Source organism: Caretta caretta, chromosome 2 (assembly GCF_965140235.1).
Source record: "Caretta caretta isolate rCarCar2 chromosome 2, rCarCar1.hap1, whole genome shotgun sequence".
Lineage (NCBI taxonomy): Eukaryota > Metazoa > Chordata > Testudines > Cheloniidae > Caretta > Caretta caretta.
This window is the reverse complement of record NC_134207.1, coordinates 189,208,434-189,231,559: the sequence shown is the minus strand read 5'-3', so window position 1 is coordinate 189,231,559 and position 23,126 is coordinate 189,208,434. Positions and strand designations below refer to the sequence as shown.

The 23,126-nt window shown below is 44.5% G+C and overlaps 1 protein-coding gene across 2 annotated transcripts in view; it reads right to left on the bottom strand.

Annotated features, from left to right (window-relative positions):
* The window catches only part of EXOSC7 (exosome component 7), a 36,144-nt gene that overhangs the window by 4,324 nt on the left and 8,694 nt on the right, over positions 1 to 23,126 (bottom strand). For both annotated transcript variants that reach the window (XM_048838859.2, XM_048838860.2), the window contains exons 4-6: positions 12,885 to 13,050; positions 7,768 to 7,838; positions 1,536 to 1,659 (exon numbers count right to left, since the gene is read on the bottom strand). In XM_048838859.2, the coding sequence (XP_048694816.2) occupies positions 1,536 to 1,659; positions 7,768 to 7,838; positions 12,885 to 13,050 (361 nt within the window). The remainder of the gene's footprint in view (positions 1 to 1,535; positions 1,660 to 7,767; positions 7,839 to 12,884; positions 13,051 to 23,126) is intronic.

Sequence of the window (23,126 nt, the reverse complement as noted above, 5' to 3'; positions counted from 1 at the left end):
TGTAACACTTAGAAAACAGAATAATTTGCATGACAGCATGCAAGCTGTCTCATGACCAAGCCAAGAAGGACAGTTGACACTATGGCAATTGCTGTGTGGCTGGAAAGGTTGAAGAGATGGGCAGATAATTCACTGTTAGAAAACAAAGTGATGCAAGTGGGATATCCAACACACAAACAGAATGCAACTGACTTTACAGAATTTAAGAAAATAGAGATACTGAGAGGGAGAGTAGACTTGACAGCTATGAACAAGGAGTTCTGCTTCCTGCTCTGAGTCCCTGCTGTGTGTAGGTCACTTAGCTTCTCTGTGCCTTAGTCCCTCTATTTGAGGAATGATGGCAATAATTAGGGCCCTACCAAATTCACAGCCATGAAAAATGCGTCACAGACCGTGAAATCTGATCTCCCACCGTGAAATCTGGTGTGGTGTGCTTTTACCCTATATTATACAGAGTTCACTGGGAGACCAGCGATTCTCAAACTGGGGGTCCTGACCCAAAAGGGAGTTGCAGGGGGGTTGAAAGGTTATTTTAGGGGGATCGTGGTATTGCCATGCTTACGTCTGCGCTGCCTTCACAGCTGGGTGGCCAGAAAGCAGGGGCTGTTGGCCAGGTGCCCAGCTATGAAGGAGCACCGCCACCAGCAGCAGCGCAGAAGGAAGGGTGGCAATACCAGACCAAGTCCACCCTTGATTCTGCTCTCCTGCCTTCTGAGCTGGGTGGCTGGAGAGTGGTGGCTGCTGATTGAGGGCCCCGCTCTGCCTTCAAAGCTGGGCTCCCGACCAGAAGCTGCAGCTGGCCAGCTCTGAAGGCAGGGCCGCTGCCGGCAGCAGCGCAGAAGTAAGGGTAGCAGTACCGCAACCCCCCCCACAATAACCTTACAACCCTCCCACAACTCCTTTTTGGGTCAGGACCCCTAGAGGCACAACACTGTGAAACTTCAGATTCAAGTAGCTGAAATCATGAAATTTACTCTGTTAAAAATCCTATGACTGTGAAATTGACCAAAATGGACGGTAAATTTGGTAGGGCCCTAGCAATAACGCTTACCTGTCTCACAGGGTGTTGGTGGGCACGAGGTGAGCTCCATCAACAAAGTTTCTGTTTCTTCAGTGGCTCACCAAATAGGTTTGCAACATTCTAAATGGCTAACAGATATTATGTTAGCATATTGGAGAGACCAATGCTAGTGTCCACTTCACTATGAGCAAGCAGCTGATGGATGGATAGGTAATTGTTCCAGGCCAAGAATACAGCAGGATTAGCTACTGCAGATTTCCACTCCACCAAGACACACAACTAGAGAGGGAGATGGAACACTCTTTCCACAAAGATTTCCTTTCCCGCCTCCCAAGTCAAAAAATAAATTCAAGGATGGAAGCTAAGAACTTGTTTTTAGTATGGGGGTATCTCATGGCTCTGGTCATCAAAGAAAAGATGGTTTCTCCCAACTCATAGTGGCAGGTCAATTCCTGTAGCCAAAGTCTATAGAAGAGTCACAAGCTAAATAATTTATAAACTTCTACAGGCTTACTTTGCTTAATGTGATGATACAGGGTACATTATCCACATTAAGTCGAATACAGTCATAAGGGTCATCAGAGAGCTCAATCTCTTTTGATCCTTCTTCATCCTCCAAAACACGCACTTTGGGTATCCTATTGAAACAGAAGCATATGCAAAACTTACTGGATATTACTTTACCACTCTCCAATCTGTTACGTAGGCCTGCCCCATTCCTAGAGAAAATAAAGCTGTTAAGCATTGTAAAGATAACTTTTCCATGCTTCTTTTTAAAGAAAGAGAATGCAGATGAAAGTCTACTAAAAAACACCAAAAATAAACATGCCCGTTTTTAGTACTGAAGGATTTTAGCCTTAATTCTAAAGAATGCTTCTGATCTCCATAGTCACATCAGTTAATGATAAAATGCTTTTTTTGTTTAAACATACCAGCAAGTAAGTGATCAGCTATACATTGTCAGGGCTCAGGGGAGAAACCAGTGCTTACATGGCAAGAATGAGTTCTTACAAAAATCCATTTCTTCAGAATTTAGATTAATTTAAATACTAAAGCTTCTTGTTGTTACAGTTACACAACTATGCTATGAAGCAACTGTCAAGTGATGCACTGTTGTCATCTAGGGTCTGCGGATGGCAACTTCTCGGGTTCTGCTGCTTCTGCGTATAGTTTAAACAAGCAGGAACAGAGTTAAGCTAACAAAGCTCTGATCTTGTTTCAGTGCTACAATCCATAATCCTGTGGCTGGCAGTGAAACTCGTGCCAATTTTGTGTTGCTGCTAATGCTGGGAAAAGCTATGACCAGAAGCAGACATAAGCACTAATGTTATTCAAGGAGGAAGGAGACTAACTACTGGGGGAAGGCTAGAGTGGCAGAATGCTTTCCTCACCAGTTGAGAGATTCTCCCCCTTCTACAGTAGGGCCTCCTGGCAGCTAGTAGAGGTAGATATGAAAAAGAGAGCCATCAAGCAGGGTCCCAAGAGAAGCTTCAGTAGAAATGCCAGCATCCTCCATAAAAACTGGGATGTCAGGGGGCTGGACCTCTCACAAAGGTGCTAGTTTGACTCTCAACCTTCAAATTTCACGTCTACCTCTGGCTCGCAGGTTTAGGCCTTCAACTAGTGTCAAGCAGCATGCAGTCAATTTTTCAGTCCCTTTGCTAGACATCTGCCAAACGGAAATTACCCCCTCACATTCTTGATCAATTCCATTATTCCTATCAGCCACAGCAATGAAAATCAAGAGGCACAAGTTCGGAGAAGTATATAGGATGGGATAACCTTGTATAGGTGAATGTTTTAGGACACATTCCCCACTTAGGAGGAGTCTAATCAAGAGAAAGAAATGAATTCTTTAGACATCTTCATCCAGAACAGATATTACACTTTAACAAAGAAGAATTATATATACTTTTCCCAAACCCTTTGTTCAACAATGCCTGAGATCTTCAATTTCACATATTACTTAAAATGTGAATGTGAAGGATAAGTCTCTATATTTTAAAATTTGTCAGACTTATAGGACATAGTTGGCCATATTATATGCACAGTATGTATAAATTCCATGGAAATTTAAAAAAAGATGAACATAACATTCTTATGGTAATGAATAAAAGATCAGTTGGAACAGTTTCCAAATAATCACTTGCTTTATTTTTCCTGCCCATAATGTGAAGGCCATGTTCGGCCCTGGTGCAATTCTGATGGAGTCCACTGGTGTAAGAAGGCTACTTCCCCTCAGGGATGAATATAGCATGAAAGCTCTTACTTTGTAGGCCAGTAAAAAGAAAACAGATCTCCCATGTCTGTGCACTTTCCTTGAAGATATAACACACCTCAGTGCATCTCTGAAAAATTAGCTTTGGTAACTGGATGACATCTAACAGCAATATTTGTTTATATTAATACTTTTACAGCACAGTGTTGTGTGTGTTACAAATTAGACTCGAGAGACTTATTCTATGCATTCTGTAACATCTTTTAAAGTAAAATATCTGGACAGCTTTAATGAACATTTTTTCCTTACAGGAGCAAAGTGTTTTCTTTTGTTTTTTTAATCCCTGGAAACTATTTTAGTTGCAGTTCATATCGAGTCCTAATGGCAAGTGCTTCGTAACAGCTTAGACATCTGCAGAGAGAAAAGGCATATTCCCTGCATAATACTGACCAACCAAAACAAAAATCTTTTAAAATAAACAGAATGCATCTATTTTGTATAGTCTTACATAACTGCATCTAAAGCACTTTGTAGTTTTATATAAGATGTTTTCAGCTGAAAATTAACAACACTTTATTTACAACTGAGAGGGCAAGACAGTTAGCTGGTTACACATAGGCTGATACAAGATGACATGTTATAAAGGAGAAGGCTCTTGAGCCAACAGCGACAAGGTTGTTTGGAGGAACAGAATCAGTGCAGTGTGCGAGACAAGCAGAGAGGCTAAAAGAAGGCTAAAATCAAGCCCATAGAAAGCAATCTTTAACTCCTTTTCTGAATTGCATAGGAAGTGGAAAGCAATGTACACAGAAGGCAGCAAGTAGTAATGCATCTCCATATGCTGCAGTTGCAAGAGCTAGTATTTGGAAAGTCCCTAGAGGAAGGAGTTGCAGTACTCAAGGCAAGAGGAGATGAAGTCATGGACAAGAACAAACATCTACTAAGACAAGAGGGGACAGCATGAGCTGGGCAGACAGAGAAAAATATTAGTAGCATGAAAGAAGTGGGAAGGTGATTACAGCCACCTTGGTAAATAAGCAAGAAGTAGAAATAGATTTTTGCAGGATCAAGGGCATTCCTGGAAAGCATCAGATTCCCCATCTCTTGTGAAAAGCCTTCTCTCCAGAACCCAGACTAAGCAAATTGTAAATCTAATCATTCTATTTTTGTGCACTGTACTTATTTGTGGAGGTCCCACAATAGTGTTAAAACCTGCAGAAGGTTCATCAGTGCAGCAAATGCAAAGCCAGCACGAGTACCCAGTTGCACACCAGCAATGCTCTCAATTCAGTGCAGGAGGTCTACAACTGCCACCTGCAAAACTAGCTTTATAATCGGAAAGTGGTCTCTACTGATGCCCCACGGGGGGGGGGGGGGGGGTGTGTCCATCACTACCCTGTTATTGAGTAAGGGGCAGAGTGACATCTAATGTTGATATAGTGACTATTTTCAGTTACAAGTGCCTAAAGTCACAATCTATCTAGCTTTTGCCAGAGTTACAATTATACATATGCCATAATAGTTTAATATGCTAAACCACAGCACTGTATTTGCACATTTATGCAATAACTTGAGGAATGTTGTTCCAGGCCCCAACATACAGAGGTTTGTGTTCCAAAACACAACACTGGATATACAATGGGGCAAATTCAGCCCTGGCATATATACAGCTCCACTAAAATACAGATTTCTACTACAGCTGAATGTGCCCTAAGTGCCTTTAGATACCTACTTAGTACTAGAACTGAAGGAATACTATTCAGTTAGTATTCGGTGAGTCATTTAAAGCTGTCTAAACAATGCAATATTTATTAATTAAATATGCCATCATATTAGGTCACCATCTTGGATTCCTTGAAGCCTAAAGAAAGGATTGCCCATAGCTATGATGGAAGCTATACAAGCTTGGTTCTAAGGATAAAATTATTGCTCTACAAGGCTCAGATAGGCATTTGAGAACTAAATGCTTCAAAAACATGGCAGCCAGAACACACTAATTTGGATTCCAGGTTTCAAGCAAGAGCTGGTCTTTTTAAAGCTGATATAAACACCTTTGAAAACAGGTTTATAATGGAAACTTGGTCACGAAATTACTATGAAGGAAAAGTAATAGAGCTATAAGAGACAAGTTCAGGACAGTTAGATTTGAATTGTCTGGCATTGATAAAAATAGTGAAGTTAGTTTTTAAATGGACTAACATGATTGAAGTGATATTTTTCTGGTGGGCTAGTAGCTGTTGTAGGAAACTTCAAAGTAGTCTGTAAAGAAGTAAATATCTGGAACTAAGAAAAGGGGAAGGAAAGAATGACTAGATTGCATAGTGGATTAGTGCCTTTCACCTCTGAAGGACAGAGCTCAAGTTCTTAGTTCACAAATAAAAGTGAGTTTGGTGGTTTCTTCACGTTCCTCACAACAATAGCTCTTCCCAGTTCATACTTGAGCAGAGAATGCCAGTTGTGCTAAAGTGAAATAAGCAAGAATCTTGTAGGTCAAAACTGAAAGAAGGTACTGGCAGTGGCTTTGGAGAAGCTTAGACAGTGTTTGCCCACACTAGTCCAAACTCAAGCCATTAGTCTCTCACTCTCATAAGTGCAATGAAGCTAACTCAAATGCTAGATGAAAGATATCTAGTTTAAAAGGCACTGTTTTTGAAAGAACTATTAAAGCAAGCACGGCACGCATCATGTCCTCCAGTGTTAGCTTGCAATAAGTTTTTCCTAACACAGTGCTGTTCTGTTTTAGTTTTTATATTTTCTTTATATACAGTATCCTTCAAAATAGGACTTCTGTTTAAACTACATTTCAAAAAGCCCAGATATCTTGTACATAAAGCACAAACAAGTGATCTAAAAAAGAACCATGGAACAGCAGCTGTTACAAACTAAACTTAGAATTTAGACTAACAGCATCCAGGCAGCTTTCCCATAAAATCTTTTTGCAACATTTTTTCACCCTTAGCAAGTTCGCAAGTCTTTGGCAGCTTCCCAATGTGTAAGAATATAACTTTTAATGGATTCCACATTACAGAAACACTTTACTCCTTTAAAAAAGCCACCATGGAGATGATTAAAACAGGAGACCGTTCAGTAAAATACCAACAGGAATGAAGTATAGCAGAGTTATTGTCTCAACCTCTCTCCCACACCAGGACTAGAGGGGTGTTAACGGGCCACCTTAACACATTTCAAGGGACTAATCAAGGTAACTACTTATGCTAAACAACCTGTTCCACCTTATATTTAGCTGTGACACTCTGAATATGCTCCCCAGATCTAAAGAAGAGCTCTGTGTAAGCTTGAAAGCTGGTCTCTCTCGCCAATAGAAGTTGGCCCAATAAAAGATATTACCTCACCCATCTTGTCTCTCTCAATCTCAAGAGACTTTCTTCATGTCTGAACAAACAGATTTTAACAACCTGAAATACGTCTTCAAAACCATGCTTTTTTCCTTGTATGATGCTTTTCAACCATAGAGCTGCAATCGGATTGCACTCTGGCATAACTCAGGAGTAACTACTGAAGCCAATGGAGTTTCTCTACACTGCTGTAGAACACTTTGAGATCACCTTCAGACCTCTTGCGCTTGCAACAAACTTTAACTTTTGGAAAGCTATTCTGGAGTCTCACTATGCAACATTTGGCAACTTTTGTTCACAAGATCACTCATCACACTCTTGTTGGAAAGAATTTGCTGCAAAGGTTTATTGACAAACTAGAAATGTAACATTTGCCTATTGGGGACTTTCTTCATCTGGTTGTACGTAGAACCTACCCATTCAGCTGAAGTATTGGCTAACTTACTCCTGTAAGTGTGAATCCATGTTGCCAAATTTAGCTATCGCTAGCAGGCAGATGAAGAAATGGCATGGAAAGTGCCTCTGCTCCAGACTCCCTGCCTTCCATCACGCAGAGTAGGTAGCAAAGCAAAATTGATGGTTTTGTTAATGACATTGCACTAGCGCAAAGGTTTGCTGAGCTCTGGCACTCACCAACACTTTCCTTCTCTCAGTCAACAGTTCTGTGAAGAAACTATGAACCAGGATTCATGTTGTTTAATGCAAAAGAAAAAACAACATTTTTTTTATACAGGAATTTAGAGCTGGTGACAGTCTGACAGCCCTATTGACAGAGGAAGTGATTTTCAGAGGTGCCAAGCACCTGCAGCCTCCATGGGCTTCAGCCTGTCTGGAAATTAGGACATTAAGGTCTTTATAATTATACACTGCCGCCAAAAAATAAGCTTTTTCTGAAGTTGGCCATGTTTAAAGGGGTGACAAGGGTTACCACGCTCATTCAATCTTTCAACGCTTTGCTAATAAGCGTCCTTGTCATGAAGGAGGACGCTTGCCCAACAGAAACTGGACCGAAATCACTAATTCATTTCAGCTGGATGTAAATGTTCAGTTTTGTATCTGGATGCAAGTTGACCTAGACAGCCAATCCCTTAATTTTTGTTTTAATGTTTAAGCTTTAAAAAAGTGCTCAGAAAGTATTTATCCTCCCAAGAAAATTAAGAACTGTGCCTTACCTTGTATTAAAGAGAGCTGCCTTCACTGCAATAGAGATTGCATCGAAGAGGTTGCCACCACATTCCAATAACTGAGGTAAAAACACAAAACCCATAAACTATTATAAGAAAATCAAAATATTCCCTAAATTGTTGTGACACTGAAACACTAAAAAACTTTCTATATTTAAAATATACTCAACATTACCTATGAAGTCACAGCCAACTATACTAGATCAGTTTCTTTCCAAAATTGCACTTTAAAGTGAATGCTTTCAACTTCAATTTTAAAACCATCAAATATAGGCAGCACAGTGCACAGCATAGTGATCACAAAAATGCAGCGGTAAAGATTATTTTTAGAAGAGCATTCGTTACCACTACAGCTACTTGAAAAACTCTAAAACTTTCAGTGAAAATTGAAGGGGTATAAGTTGTTGAAAATAATTTTTTGTCAAATGTGAAATTCAGGAAATTTCAGCCAGCTGTAGTTATGGCAATATTTAAAAATAAAAACTCAGAATAAGAGAGTTATGGCATTCATTCTTAATCCATGTAATTCTTCTTCTTTTAAAAACCTACCCAACGAAAGCACTTGCCCCTATCTCAACAGGAGATGCATGGATGCACCAATCTACTTGGCTCATGTGAAGATAGTGGATTAAGTTTCAGTGTACAGTTCTGAAATATGGCCAATGTAATCAGCATAGAAAACTAAAAAGCCTACGAGAAAATGAACTCTAAATTAACTAAGGGTTACATTTCAGACTGATTACTTGTACCAAGACAGACTGATGACTGAAAGGTGAAACTGACAAAAGGTGAAAGCAAAAGCTAAAAGACACAGGGTGACCAAATTACTGCTATGCAACAAATGCTGGATACAGAGATATTAGCCTGCCATTTTCAGTAGTTATTGGATTTTACTGGATAAATGCAATAAAACCACTCTATAATAATTAAAACAAAAACGAGATGTGTCTGTACTGTAATTAAGGTTATGTTCAGACCTCCAATATAAACTTTTATTATTTGTAATACAGTAGCTCCTACAGGCCAGGGACCCATTGTGCTACCCATGGTACAACTTTTTCAAAACAGTATCTTTTAAACGAACATTCCTACATGGCGAATGTTTGTTTGTTCAATCTGTTCAGTTGAGTTGTGGGAAGAAAAAAAAGCTACCCATTCCTCTGCAAACCACAATAAACTCAAGAGTGGTTAAATAAAATGCTAAACCTGGCCCAGCCTAATTCTCCTTGAGGAAAAGTCTCCAAGTCAGTAGTGACAGAAAAACCCCTTCTACAGATGCTCAACAGGAAATGGCTAAGATTTTACTAGAGCCTAATGTAGTCTTCCCATGTGTATACTGTGCTGTTAAGGAGGTGGAAAAACCGCACGCTCATTCTCCCCATCCAGTACGACAGATTGCTGGGGCAATTTGTGTGAAGAGGACTATAAATGTGGCAATCATGACAAAAGCCTCCTAAAAGCCAGTCTTTAGCATCAGCAACAAAAGGAAACTGTAGGTGTGAAAAGACTGCAGATCCATGGCTTAGGGTGTTTCTGTACTCACTGTGCTGCTCTAGGGGTAATGGAATTTTTTGCATCTAAAAAAAAAAAAATGATCATTTCTTGAGACCACTATCATACAACCAGAGCATTAGCTGAGAGCCCCTGGGTGGGTTCTGCATGCAAATTTGTAGTCTAATTAACTCCTTTTGGTTCAGCCTACTGAACGTTAACAGTGTGACCGTGCAACCAATTAAGACAAGTCTCGACTATCCTGGAGATAAAATACAGGCCATTAACAAAGAAAGTATCTTTTTTTTTAGATGAGTGACTTCACATCAACACCATCTGTTAAAGAAATCGCTTCTCCCTTTTCTCCTGAAGTTGCATATACTGGTCAAACCTTACCCTCAAATAAGAGCTGAAACTCAGATACTTCTGTGGAATTGTGCATGGTTATATAGATGTCAATAAGAAATGGCGCAAGAACCCATTGAAATCAGATATCTTTCAGAACAAGCTATTTTAGTAACAAATATATTCTATGCACTCTATTGCATATCCAAGAATGCAGGTTTTTTAAAAACTTCTGACAGAAACTTAATGAGGTTTATTCTCCCCTCAACTTACTGTGCAACTCCCACTAACATGAAAAGGAGCTATTCTTATGCATCTAGTGGAAAATGCAGTAAAAAGTGTTCTCTCATTAATTTGCTCATCATTACACTTTCAAAAACAGAAAAGTCCATTTGATATTAGTGTGGACATTACAGATGTCCGTAATGTGCCATTAGTATAATGTTAAAATGTAGTACAGTGAGCACTCTCACAGAGAGTGTGGCAGAAATACCTATAAATATTAGACCCTTACTGCATTGCAACATCGTTACTCTACCTTATGGTATTCCCTATAGTTATAATAGGAAATAGCACAAATATCTTGGTCAATTTAAACACTGAGATTTGAAAAGATCCGTACATTAATGATGCTTGTTGTAGCAATACCAGTAGTCACTCCTGAGGGTATTCTGCACACAAAAAAATAAAAATTCTATGCACAATATTTTAAAATTCTGCAAATTTGGACAATAAATAAATGTGGAGGCTCCAGCATGGCAGTGGGGAGCACAGTCCACTGGCTGCAGAGGTGGGAGATCCTGCAGTCCCTCCCCAGATACGGACTCAGTGTTGAGGCTGCATCCAATCCTGACACAGTGCAAGGGCTGGGCCTGCCCCAGAAACATGATGGAGCCCTGCCCCTCCATGCAGGTACACCAGGTGTGGGCAGGCAGGCTCGGCCTGGCAGGATCCAAGTGTGGAAGGGCTTAGTTGGGGGGGGGGGGGATCCAGGTGCAGGGTGAGAGGGTTCTGTGTGGGGCAATCTGGGTGTGGGTGGCTTAGTGTGGGGAGGGAGAATCCGGATGCACAGGGGCAAAGACACTCTGTAGGGGGGTCCAGGTGTAGCTGGTTGGGGCTCAGTGGGGTGGAGGTCTGGGTGGGGGGGCTTGTTGGGGTGGTCCAAGTGCAGGAGAGTGGGACTAGTTGGGGTGGGGGTTTGGGTGCATGGGCCTCAGCTGGGGGTGGGGTGGGAGCAGATCCAGATGCAGAGGGGTTGTGGTTAGGGTGTGGGAGGCTCCAGGTGCAGGAGGTGAGGCTTGGTGGGGTGGGAGGTTCTGGGTGCAGGGCGGGTAAGGGTATGGTGGTGGGGGGGGGGCCCAGTTGCATGGGGGTTGAGCAGACAGGGTAACAGTTCCCCATACAGTGTCCCCTCCTCCATGGCTGAGGAGCGATGGGGGCACAAAGTCTGAGGGGATGGAGCTTCCTGCACCCAGGGGAGTTTTCTGGGAGTGGATCTGACCCAGACCTGGCTGCTCCTTGCAAGGGAAGGAAAAGAAGTCCCGTCCTCTCCGCTCCAGCCCACTTGGGACTAGCAGCTGAGCCTGGCGCAGGGTAGGAGACACCATCTGGGGCGTCCCCAGCCTCACCACTCGCCCCCAGCTTCCTGCAGTGATTTACCTCTCTGCTGGCTGCTACAGGCGCCCAAAACGATGTGCCCAGGGGCGTATGACTGTTCTTGTGGCTTCCCTTTGCTTCCCCATCAGAAAGTCATTTTTCCACAGGGAAGCAAAGAAATCTGCGGAGGACATGAACTCTGCAAGTGCACAGTGGTGCAGAATTCCCCAGGAGTAAGTAGTTCTTCAATGGTACACACCGCCCAGCCCCAAAAGAAACAATAGATTTAAATACAATAAATCTTATCATCTGAGTTCTACCTTTGCACTCTATGCAGCACAAATCCTAGTCCTGAACACATTTCCATTAGACTTACTAATAAAATTTTCAGTTGGGCGAAAAGCATAAACCTGACCATGTAAGAAAGTATGTGAATCAACATGATATATAACATAAGGAGCTTTGAGATACTGATATATTTAACAATCTAAGATAACTAAAGCTATACAGAAGTAAGTCTGGGAATCAATTTAAATTTGACTAAGAAAAAAGAATCAAAATGCCCATCATTAACATTATCTGCTCACCCATGGAGGTTTACAGAATTACTGCTAAGGTAAACTTGGCAGTATCATGAACAATTCAAACAAGAAGTTTGAAATACTGTGCAGTAAGAGACACATGAGATTTTAAAAGTGATTTACTGATGCATATTGTCTAATAATCTGTAGCTTTGTTCACGTTTACCAAATAATTGAAGTTCCCAGGGCTACTCTTCAAAAACAGCCCCTCATTTTCAATTAAATTATTTTAGGTTCTGATAAGCTGGCTGTAACCAACTGCATCAGTACACATCTGAGTGTTCTGTACAGTTAGTCACAGTAGGCACATCCCTATATAATTAGACTAATGCCTTTTTTTTAAAAAAAAGAACAATGAATTTGTATTTTCATACATCATTTATTTAGATATGTCTGCATCTGAATGTTCTTGTTTGTTAACACAGACCTAAATTTGACTTTGGCAACTGTACTTATCACTGAGCTTTACATCTTCAAAGCACTTTAGAAACATGAACTAATCCATCTGTTGGAAGAAGTTATCAGTTATTACCCATTTTACAAAATAGGGAAATACTGACTCTGTGTCTTAGACAAATAAGTGTCAGAGTTAAGAATAGAGCTCAGGAGTTCCTGGCTCCCAGACCTGTATTCAAGTCTTGCTGTCTCTCCCTCTGAAAACTTTAAGCACATTATTTTGATTTAGCAACTCATTAGGTTAACTTCAGAACATGGACAAAATTTAGCTTCCATTCTAGAAAGAGATCAAGTATTCATGCTCTCTACACACACTTCAATAATAAAATCTAAACCTTCTAGGGGGGAGGAGGGAGAAGCCCCATCACTTCGATATAAAGCTTTTGTTCTGTTCCAAGGATCCACCAGCAATAATACAGTGTCAAGAGATATATGGTGTGAGTGGTTATGTTAGCCACCCTTCTTTCCTCTCTTCCCCCACCCCACACAGCATTACAGTGGGGCATGGACATGCAATAATATTTAAACTGTGTACATATTTTAAAAATATTACTGAATTATTCTTTTTAATGTTCTGTAGCTCAGTACCCTGAAGACTCCCTTGAACTTAAATTACCTGTTCTTTGCTTCACTTACCAAAACATCAACATAGAGAACCCAGCAGTGTTCTCTGGGATTAATACAAAGGGATTTCACGTCTATGGTGCTCTCACTGCTAAATATTCTGTAGAGCGTATTTACTATCTCTGTGGCAAGCTCTTCTCCTCCCCGGCCTTCAAATTCAGGAGTGGCATTTGCTGAACTGGATGGGGGTAAAAGAAAATAGATACTTTTCATTTCTAAAGCAGCCTTTATCCAAGGACTCAAAGCATTTCACAAACAGTATGCCCATATCATCTCCACAAAGGAGGTATTATTTACACTTTACAAGGGTGGAAATGAAGGTAATACACAAAATTAGCATCAGAGCTGGCAAAAGAATACAGAAGTCCAGTATCTGTTTTAGTCACCAGACTATACTGGACGGTTCCTTGACTTTCTGCAGAAATGTTTAAGACTAATATTTAATTACCTCTGCCCTTCATGATTTAAAAAAAAAAAAAAGAGAGAGAAAATTACCGTAAGTTCCAAATGGTTAACAATACAGCCTGTTAAAGATGAATGGGACAAAAGACACCAGTGAGAAGAGGGGTGAAAAAAAAGACAAGAAAGAGACTTTTTAGAACGGCATGACCTTAATGATTAATATCTTTACTGGATACTCTGTTATGGGGTTGCTTGCAGACAGTGTCTCATTATCTCAGCAAGCGCAGTTTATGGTGAGTACCAGCTAAAGAGTATCTATTTTTAAAAAGGATCAGAGAATAGCATGAGCCTTCACTTTCCTAATTCCAAAACAAAGGTCAGTTTATGGGTATCCATGCAAGAAGATCCCTAGCTGCCTTGGGCCTTACACACAGCTAAAAACTAAAAGGTGTCATCTAACAAAGGCAGCTATAAAAAATAAATCCCCAAACTAACATTCTGAATCTTGTTCTGATTCTACTCTCGTATATACAGAAGGAAAAACATGGGTGTGCTGAACTAACTAGGCCTATAACGGGGTGGACAAACCTTTTGGCCCGAGAGCCGTATCTGGGTGGGGAAATGGTATGCAGGGCCATGAATGTAGGGCTGGGGCAGGGGGTTGGGGTGTGAGAGAGAGTGTGGGAGGGGGTGTGGTGTGCAGAAAGGGGCTCAGTGGAAGGGATGCATGAGGGGGCTCAGGGCAGGAGGTTGGGGTGCAGGAGGGGTGCGGCAGGGGGCTCAGGGCAGGGGGTTGAGGTGCAGGATGCAGGAGAGGTTTGGGGTGCAGACTCTGGCCTGGTGCTGCTTACCTGGAGCGGCGCCGGGCAAAGACAGGCTCCCTGCCTGCCCTGGCCCCGCGCTGCTCCCGGAAGCGGCCGGCACCACATCCCTGTGGCTCCTGGGGGAGGGGTGGACAGAGGGCTCTGTGTGCTGCCCTTGCCCGTGGGTACCTCCCTCAAAGCTCCCATTGGCCGGGAACGGGAAACTGCGACCAATGTGAGCTGAGGGGGTAGGTGCCAGCTGCTTCAGGGAGCGGTGCGGGGCCCATGGCACCACAGGGGTGACAATCCCGCGGGCCAGATCCAAAGCCCTGACGGGCCAGATCTGGCCTGCGGGCCATAGTTTGCCCACCCCTGGCCTATAAGCTTACCCTAATTGTGAACTCAATTGTGGGAAAGTTTACAAAATGTTTCAATCACATAATGATAAATGTTGATGGGAAAAGGTGCAAAAGAGAAGCAGACTGAATTAGCTGCTTTCTCCCTATCCACAAGGCTTGTTCCCCTGTCAGAGAAAGCTATTAGGTTGGTTTGACTCTATTTGTTCTTGACAAAACCATGCTGACTGCTAGCTATTATTAACACCTTATTATCTTCTAGTTCGGGGAGGGCAAACTAAAGCCCACGGGCCAGATCCAGCCTGTCAAGGCTTCCAATCCAGCCCACAGGATTGCGAGCCCTGGGGCGGGGGACAGAGAGCACTGCACACTGCCCTCGCCTGCAGGCACTGCCCCCCGCAACTCCCATGGGCTGAGAAAGGGGAACTGTGGCCAATGGGAGCTTTGGGGGTGGTACCCAGAGGTGAGGGCAGCTCACGGCGGAGCCACCTGCTCCCCCTCCCGCCCCGGAGCCACTGTCAGAAACTTCTGGGAGCGGAGCGGCATGGGGCCAGGGCAGGCAGGGAGCCTGCCTTAGCCCTGCTGCACGCCGCTGCCACCCCGGAGTCTCTCAAGGTAAGTGGCACTGAACAGGCACCCACACCCTGAACCCCTCCTGCACCCCAACCCCCTGCCCTTAGCCCGTTCCCGCACTCTGCGCCTCCCTGTACCCCAACCCCCTGCCACACCCCACACCCCTCCCCCCTGCCCTGAGCCCCCTCCTGCACACCGTATCCCCTCACACACCCCGCACTCCAACCCCCTGCCCCAGCCCTACATTCATGGCCCTGCATACCATTTCCCCACCCAGATGTGGCCCTCAGGCCCACCCATGTTCTAGGTGTTTGCAAAGACATTGCTTAATAATTTGCTCCATTATCTTTTGGGATACCGAAGTTAAGCTGACTGGTCTATAATAAAGTCAATGAACTAAAGTTGCTGTGTCAGAAATTAGGTCTAATTGCTGGACAATATAATGAGAAAACGGGCTATTCTGCCAATCATTCCCTCTGGGGTCCTCTGAAAGAGACTTTGGGGGAGGGGAGAAGCTGGCTATTGCAATGCTGGCTGATTAAAAGAAGGGGAATGAGCAAGCTTCCCCATCATGGCTGCCATCCCCAGAGTCTCCTGAGATCCCAAGATCTGGCATGACACCATTTTGCCTTCATCATAATCCAGAGAGATGTCCTGAGGAATCCAGATGATATTGCCACCTCTGTAGCATTCATACAAGGTTCATTCACTTGGCAACATTCAGGGCACACTCGGAGTGTTGTGTAGGAGCAGTGCACACACGGCTCCTCTCAAGGGCATGAACCTTGGAATCTCGCCCAGATGACATGAACCGTGGGAAGCCTCCCAGGACTGGGCTCAAGGCCCGAGAGCAAGGAATGCGGTAGATAGAAATTGGTAAGTAAGAATGTTAAACAAAGCCAGTGTATTTCTTTTATCTGTTGGAGAATGTAATGCGCAGGGGGAGAGAAAGAATAAAGGAGAGGGTGGAAAGCTGACAGGAGCAGCCCGTTGGCAGACCAGCCTGCTTACTTGCTTAAAGCTTTGTGCTGTCTTGTATTTGAACCGCAACAACTGGCGCCCAACGTGGGGCCCTCAGCACTCACCTCGCCCGGCAAGGGTTTCAGACGCGTCACTCATCCGCTTCGCGGATCCCAGTGAGTATTTTTCATTGTGGTAAGTATGGGAAGCTCCCTCTCTGCTTTGCAAGTGCAACACCGCAATGAGCTACAGTATTTGCTGCGTAAGGCTCAGCATGATTGCCCCACTCGAGAACTCACTCTCCTGCTACAGGAGGTGAGTGCCCAATGCCCGTGGTACCCTGAAGCCGGAACCCTTAAGCTAGCGGACTGGGAGCGGTTGGGCCAGACACTGCACAAAGAGCCTCGGGCGCCCGTGCAGGCTTTACATGCCTGGCACCTCACGATGCGATACAGCGTGTCGCCTCGGAAAGGCCCTCCCTTGCTCCAATAGAGAGGCTGGTGATCTCGCCACTCCTGTCCGCTCCTGCAGCCATCCCCCCTCCTGGCGATGCGACACAGTGTGTCGCCTCGGAAAGACCCTCTCCCGCGCCAACAGAGGGGCTGCCGATCTTGCCACCCCCGTCCGCTCCTGCAGCCATCCCTCCCCCTGCTTCGCCCCCAGTGCCTCAATTACTGCCGCCTCCTTTGTCTTCCCCTCTGGAGCCGGTGAGTGGTCACCATCCCCCCATGGGGCCCCATGCTCCGGGGCCCCCCGGGGGGTCGTCCGCGTCTGCTCAGGGACTTTCGCTGGTGCAACAAATGGTTCACGTAGCGAAGATTCGCCCAGATCTTACAGCAGAGGAATTAGCTGATCTGGTCTCAGTTTGCCCGGTGACCTAGCAGGATGATGGCCAGGGCAACCAGCTTGTAAACTGGGTCAGTTTGCCTTACTCGGTGATCAGAGACGTAAAGAAAGTGATTTGCGAGTTTGGCCTCACTAGCACATATGTATGTGCTCTCCTTGAAGGGCTAGGTATGGGGTACACCCTGGTCCCGGAAGACTGGAAAGCGCTGTTGCGCATGATGCTGACGCCCAGTCAGTATGTTATTTGGCTTAGTGAGTATCGGCAGATGACGGAACGCCAAGCCCAGGTATAGAGAGCAAGGTGTCATTTATGAGCACTTGGCAGGGGAGGGCCAGTTTGCTACTGTTCAGATGCAGTCTCAACTCCAGCAGGCTGTCTTCCCCATTATTTCTGCCTGCACCCAGCATGCTTTCCGGAAGGTCCCGGATTCAGGCAAGCCTACCAAAAGCTTTGCCAGTATCCGTCAGGGTGCATCAGAGTCCTTTATGGATTTTACCAACAGATTGCAGGAGGCTATCCTCCGACAGGTGGATAACCCTGCGGCAGCTCAGAAGATTCTGTTAAAAATGGCAGTTGAAAATGCGAACGAGGATTGCTGCCATGCTCTCCAGGTGGCACAAGCCTCTGGAATTCTAGAGCTGTCGGACATGCTGCGGGCGTGCCAAAACATCGGAACCCAAGCACATAAAGCTGGGGTTCTGGCCGCCGCCCTGCGGAAAAGCGGGAAGGAGGGGAAGCGTTGTTACCGCTGTGGTAAGGAGGGTCACTTTCAGCGGGAGTGCCGCTCATCGATGGCGCCCGCCCACCCTCAAAGAAGTGCCCCAAGTGTCGGAAGGGCTATCACTGGGCTAATCAGTATCGTAGCGGGTCGGGAAACCGCACGACGGGTCCCCCCCAAACCCAGGACCAAACGGGGGTGTTCCCCACTCAGAATACTGTTCCTCTGCCTTAAAATCCATAGACTCCATGAGGGCGGCGACTGCTGGAAGTGCAGGGCTCGATTTGATTATGCAGGAGGACCGGGGGAGGTTTGCGCCATACCTACACAGGTGACGGGACCTCTCCCTGCTGGATTTGTGGGTCTGGTTCTCCCTCGCTCACACGCTGGGAAACAGGGTTTTTTTGTCATCCCAGGGGTCCTTGACGCCAATTACACTGGCGTTATTAAGGTTCAGGTGTGGACCCATCTTCCGCAGTCGCTCCCGCATGGACGGTCAATTGCACAATTGATTTTAGTCCCCTATCAGGTGCCAGCCACAGAGGATTGAGCCAGGGCGGAGGTGGCTTTGGATCAACGCTGTCTCAGTCGCCGCCTCACGAAACATCCTCTCCACTTGTTGCTCTAACAATGTTGCTCTGCCCCTCGAAACCTCAGTTAACACTTCTTTTAAATAATTTTCCTTTACAGGGCTGGTGGACACTGGAGCCGACGTTACGGTGATTCGTGATCAGGACTGGCCGGTCAGTTGGCCAACAGTTCCTTCTAAAGAGTTGTGGGGGATCGGGGGTAGCAAACCCGGGCGCCAAAGTTTGTCTTGGGTCACGCTCTCTAAACCAGGAGGCCGTGCCCTTGCTACGATCCGCCCTTTTGTGCTCCCTGTCCACCTCAATATTTGGGGCCGTGACTTACTTGTAAAGCTGGACACCACCCTCGATATTAATATATAATGGCCCAAAACCCTCCCCCACCCACCTGCCCTCCGCATTACCATTGGTATGGCAATCCTTAGAGCCCGTATGGATTGACCAGTGGCCCCTCCCCCTAGAAAAGCTGAAAGCGCTTCATTCGCTTGTGCAATAACACTTGCATACACAGCGCTTGGACAGCTTCACTAGTCCTTGGAACTAGCTGCTGTTATTTTGGCCTTTCAACTTTTTGCTGATTGTCCCTTTAATTTAATTGTGGACACCCATTATGTTTATCAGGTAATTGATCATTTACCCCTTGCCCTCATTACCCCTCAGGTCGATGCGGACCTTCTTCGCCTGTTTTTGTCCTTACAGTATCTCATCACCACTCGTAATTTCCCTTATTTTGTTGCTCATATTCGCAGTCATACCCCTCTGCCTGGGCTACTTATTGAGGGCAATGCGCGCGCCGATCGCGCATTACGTGGTCAGGTAAATTCCCTTTTTTCTGACCCCATCAAAAGCCATTCTTTTTTTCATCAGTCTGCCTCTGTTTTGGCCCGACAGTTTCACATTCCTGCTGATCATGCACATTCTATTGTTCGTTCCTGCCCCCCACTGTACCGCTGCTGCTCCTACCTTTTCTTATGCCGTTAACCCCAGAGGTACCGCAGCGAATCAGCTGTGGCAAATGGATGTCACTCACGTGCCACAATTCCGCCCCTATTCGTTTTTACATGTTTCCATTGATACCTATTCGGGATTCCTCTGGGCGACCCCACAGCGTGGGGAAGCCACTCCCAAAGTTATTCACCATTTGCTGGCCTGTTTTGCTGTTATGGGTTGCCCGAGCCAGATAAAAACGGATAATGCCCCAGCCTATTGCTCCACAGCCCTCTCCGCCTTTTGTGCCCGATGGGATGTCCATCTCAAACACGGGATCCCTTATAATTCCACGGGCCAAGCCATGGTTGAACGTGCAAATCGCACGCTAAAAACCTTGCTCAACAAACAATTAAAACAAGGGGAGCTGAGTCTCCGAACCTTAGGAGACATTCAGCAACAATTGCATGTCCTTTTTTTTACTTTAAATAATTTAACACTGAATACAGATCAGCAGACCCCCGCGGATTGGCATTTTCATAAGTCCGAGGTACTGGAAAGACCGCGTGTCTATTACCGTCAGCTGCCCGATCCGCAATGGTTGGGCCCAGTACCTTTAATTACTTGGGGACGGGGATATGCTGCTGTGTCTCTCCCTGCAGGACCGTTGTGGGTTCCGGCTACCAGTGTGTGTGACCGGCACTGAAACAGCATGGCATGGCACCAGGGGCTGTCGAACCCCATACCGGAGTTTTAGCTGACCTTGGAGGAGAACGCGGTGCCTCCCGGGTCAACAATGGCGGGACGGAAACGGAGGAGGCGTAGCATCCCAAGCCAGCCCGTGACATGGGGAGCAGTGAAAGCATTGGTCGCTGCGGCTCAACGAAGACTGGCAGCAAACCAACAGCCAGAGACTCCTGAGACTCTGTTTGTGGCCATTCTCGCCCAAATCACTGCTAATTCTGTATTGATTGTGTGCCGTATGTGCCTGCTATTTCCTGTAGGGGTTGACTCGGGAGCGCCTCCTCCGTTACGGGCCCGAATGACATATAACCTATGGGAAAGATTGGCTTTAATAGCAAATGTTACCCACTTTTGTTTATCTGATTTTGTAGCAGCTGAAGAATTGTTAGGTACATGCCTTATTCCAGTATGTCATCACCCTGAGGAAATAGGGAATGAGATGATGCTCGCTGCTTATGCGAACCTCTCTTCCCAGTACTCTAGCATGGCTACACCTAAGCTGACAGGAGCAGCCCGTTGGCAGACCAGCCTGCTTGCTTGCTTAAAGCTTTGTGCTGTCTTGTATTTGAACCGCAACACACCTCCACCATCATTGGTTACATCTTGAATACACCTGGCATGTAAGACTTTGTCACAGACACACTTTCCCATCATTTGTCCTCTTTCCCCACCTTATTTCTTCTTTTTTCCTTTCTCTCTTCCTTTGCCTTCTGTTTAGTAAGAGTCTGGCTTAACCGGCTAAGACTGTGTATTTTGCAACACTGCTGTGAGCCTCTGATCAGAAAAAGGCAGTCAAAAGTAATGCCTTAAACAGTGCAACATTGTACAACTTTGCCAGGACTCAGAGTGATGGATAAGACTGTGTGCTGGGCCTGTGTTTTTCCAGCAGTGAGGTTGCAAGTAATAGTTAACACCAGAGACAGAAAATGCACTTTCTATCTTTGCTGTTCTCTTCTCCCCACTTGTGTGTGTGTGTGTGTGTCTTGTTTTGTCTTCTACGAAACAGGATCAGACTTCAACAAGAACAGCTCCAGCCAATCTCAACTAATTTCTCCTTTTTCACCTAAAAGACTGTCCATTACGCTGTGGGGTTCCTTTTAAAAATCTCTCTCCAGAGTGACAGAGAGAAAGAAAGGAAATAAAGGCTGTTAAAAATGAAGGCCTTACTTAATACTTTACATTTCAAACGCTTTAACTGTTTTTCCTTTTCCTCCAGGTCCCTAATAAAAGGCAGGATGTTATCATTTGCAGATGTATAAATGCCACATTGTAATAAGATTACACAATTAACGATGAGCCAAAATTATAATCCCACGCAGAAGAACTATAATCAAATTTAAAAAGAGCCTTATCACCAGAATTATTAAATTACATACCAATGAAGGGCTCAATTCAGCAAATGTATCTCCCATTTAAGCCATTGGAACCATTCGTGTCTAAACAGGACTGCAAAACTGAACCCCAATTTTGCTTATTAAAATTTTGCAGGTCTCATAATGCAGGTATAAAAGCTATTTTTTCAAAACTTTAGTTTTTACTTGCATTAACTAGGAGTCAAATGCTGAAATTTTTACTTGGCCAACTGGAGTATTGTCCCTGTAAGAAATGACAGACTTACACTATAGCCACTACAGCAATGCCGCTGGAGCGCTATAGCATACACACTTCCCTACACTGGCAGAAAAATCCCCTCTGCGAGAGGCAGTAGCTAGGTCAACAGAAACATTCTTCCGTTAACCTAGCTGCATCTGCTCTGGGGGTTCGGTTGACCTAACCACAGTGCTCAGAGCAAGATGATTTTCACAGCCTTGAGCAATATATTTAGGTCAATCTAATCTGAAAGTGTAGACCAGGCCTTAGCGCATTTGATCTGGATAACTGTGTCGCTGAATTTTATCATAACCTTAATCATTTTATTAATTGCAAGGGACTAAGCCTTGATCTACACCTAGCCACGTCACTTCCAAATACATGGTAAATACTGCCACCCTAAGGTCACTGGATATCACAGTAGTGTAGTAGCAGAGATGTTCACATTCACTCATTTGAAATACTTTGCCCACTGTAAAAATCTCAGAAGTAGAGTTCAGAAAAACTTATTTGTAGAACACACACAGATCTAGCAGGGGCCAAAGGGAGAGTGCTATTCTTATTCCTGAATACTACTTAAAATAAAATCTCCAAAGTTAAGAAACAGCTCTCAGCCACATTCTAGGAGAATCAAGAGTTTCTAGGGAATCCAGTGTAAGGAAGCCTCCATCACAGACTACCTCTCCATGTCAGCAGTCCTGAGGTTATCAGTCCAGCTGCTTCCTCTTGCATAGCTTAGTTTATTTCATCTCCCACTGACTTCTATCCACCCTCCTGTTTCAGGCCTCAGGTAGTTAATAAAAACATTAAGTTTTCATTATATGATTAAATAGCAACATAGGAAGCTTCTAAGGACAATTTGCGTATACAGAGATATTAATGAATACATCATTTATTTGCACCGTACAATTTAGTCTTAAATTAAAAGCAAACTGGGTTTGTAAATTTTGGTGGAGTTTAACAGCTAATTATATGCACATCAAAATAAACCTACATTCCCAATGCATTCAGGATGAAATTTTCATTGTGTGGAAATCAAGAAATTCAGAGCTGGGGTTCCCACTGCAATTTTCAAATCTGCTTTCTTGAACTTTCATATTACATTGGCGCCTCATTAAATGATCTCACTACAGACCATGTACTTTCTGCAGTGAAAAGTACAGATTTACAAAATAAAGTACCTTAAGTAAATGGTCTAGATGGGCACCTGCTTTAAGCTTCTCTACCCCCATCCACAGGCTGGTAGAATTGGTTAGAACATCTTGCCATCCTTTAAGGAGGCACTCTCATTATTTCCATCAGCAGCGAGCTCCAGACCTCCCCATAACTCTAACATGCAGATAGCACCTAGAAGCTCTCTTAGCACATTTAGAACTTTGATGAGCTAAACTGGCTGAAAAAGCCAGACATGTGGCATTTGTTTGTGCCAGACTGATGCAGTGAATCCCTCCAAATGAAAGCACTTCTATTCATAAAGAGTTTAAAAAACAAAACAAAAAAATCCCCTAAATGTGAGCTTCTACAGCTTAAAAACAGTCATCTAGCTGCCCATCCTGTCCCTCCTCTCCCCTTCCTTCATCCTGCTATGGCCAGTTCCACTAAATCAGGGGTTCTCAACATTTTTTAAAATACATCCCTCCAACCTCTCCGCTCCCGACCCCTTTTCTTGGAGTGCCCACTCTTTACAAAATGGGAATTTCGAATGTAATTTAGATGGAACTGGGGCCATCAATATATTGATTCCAAC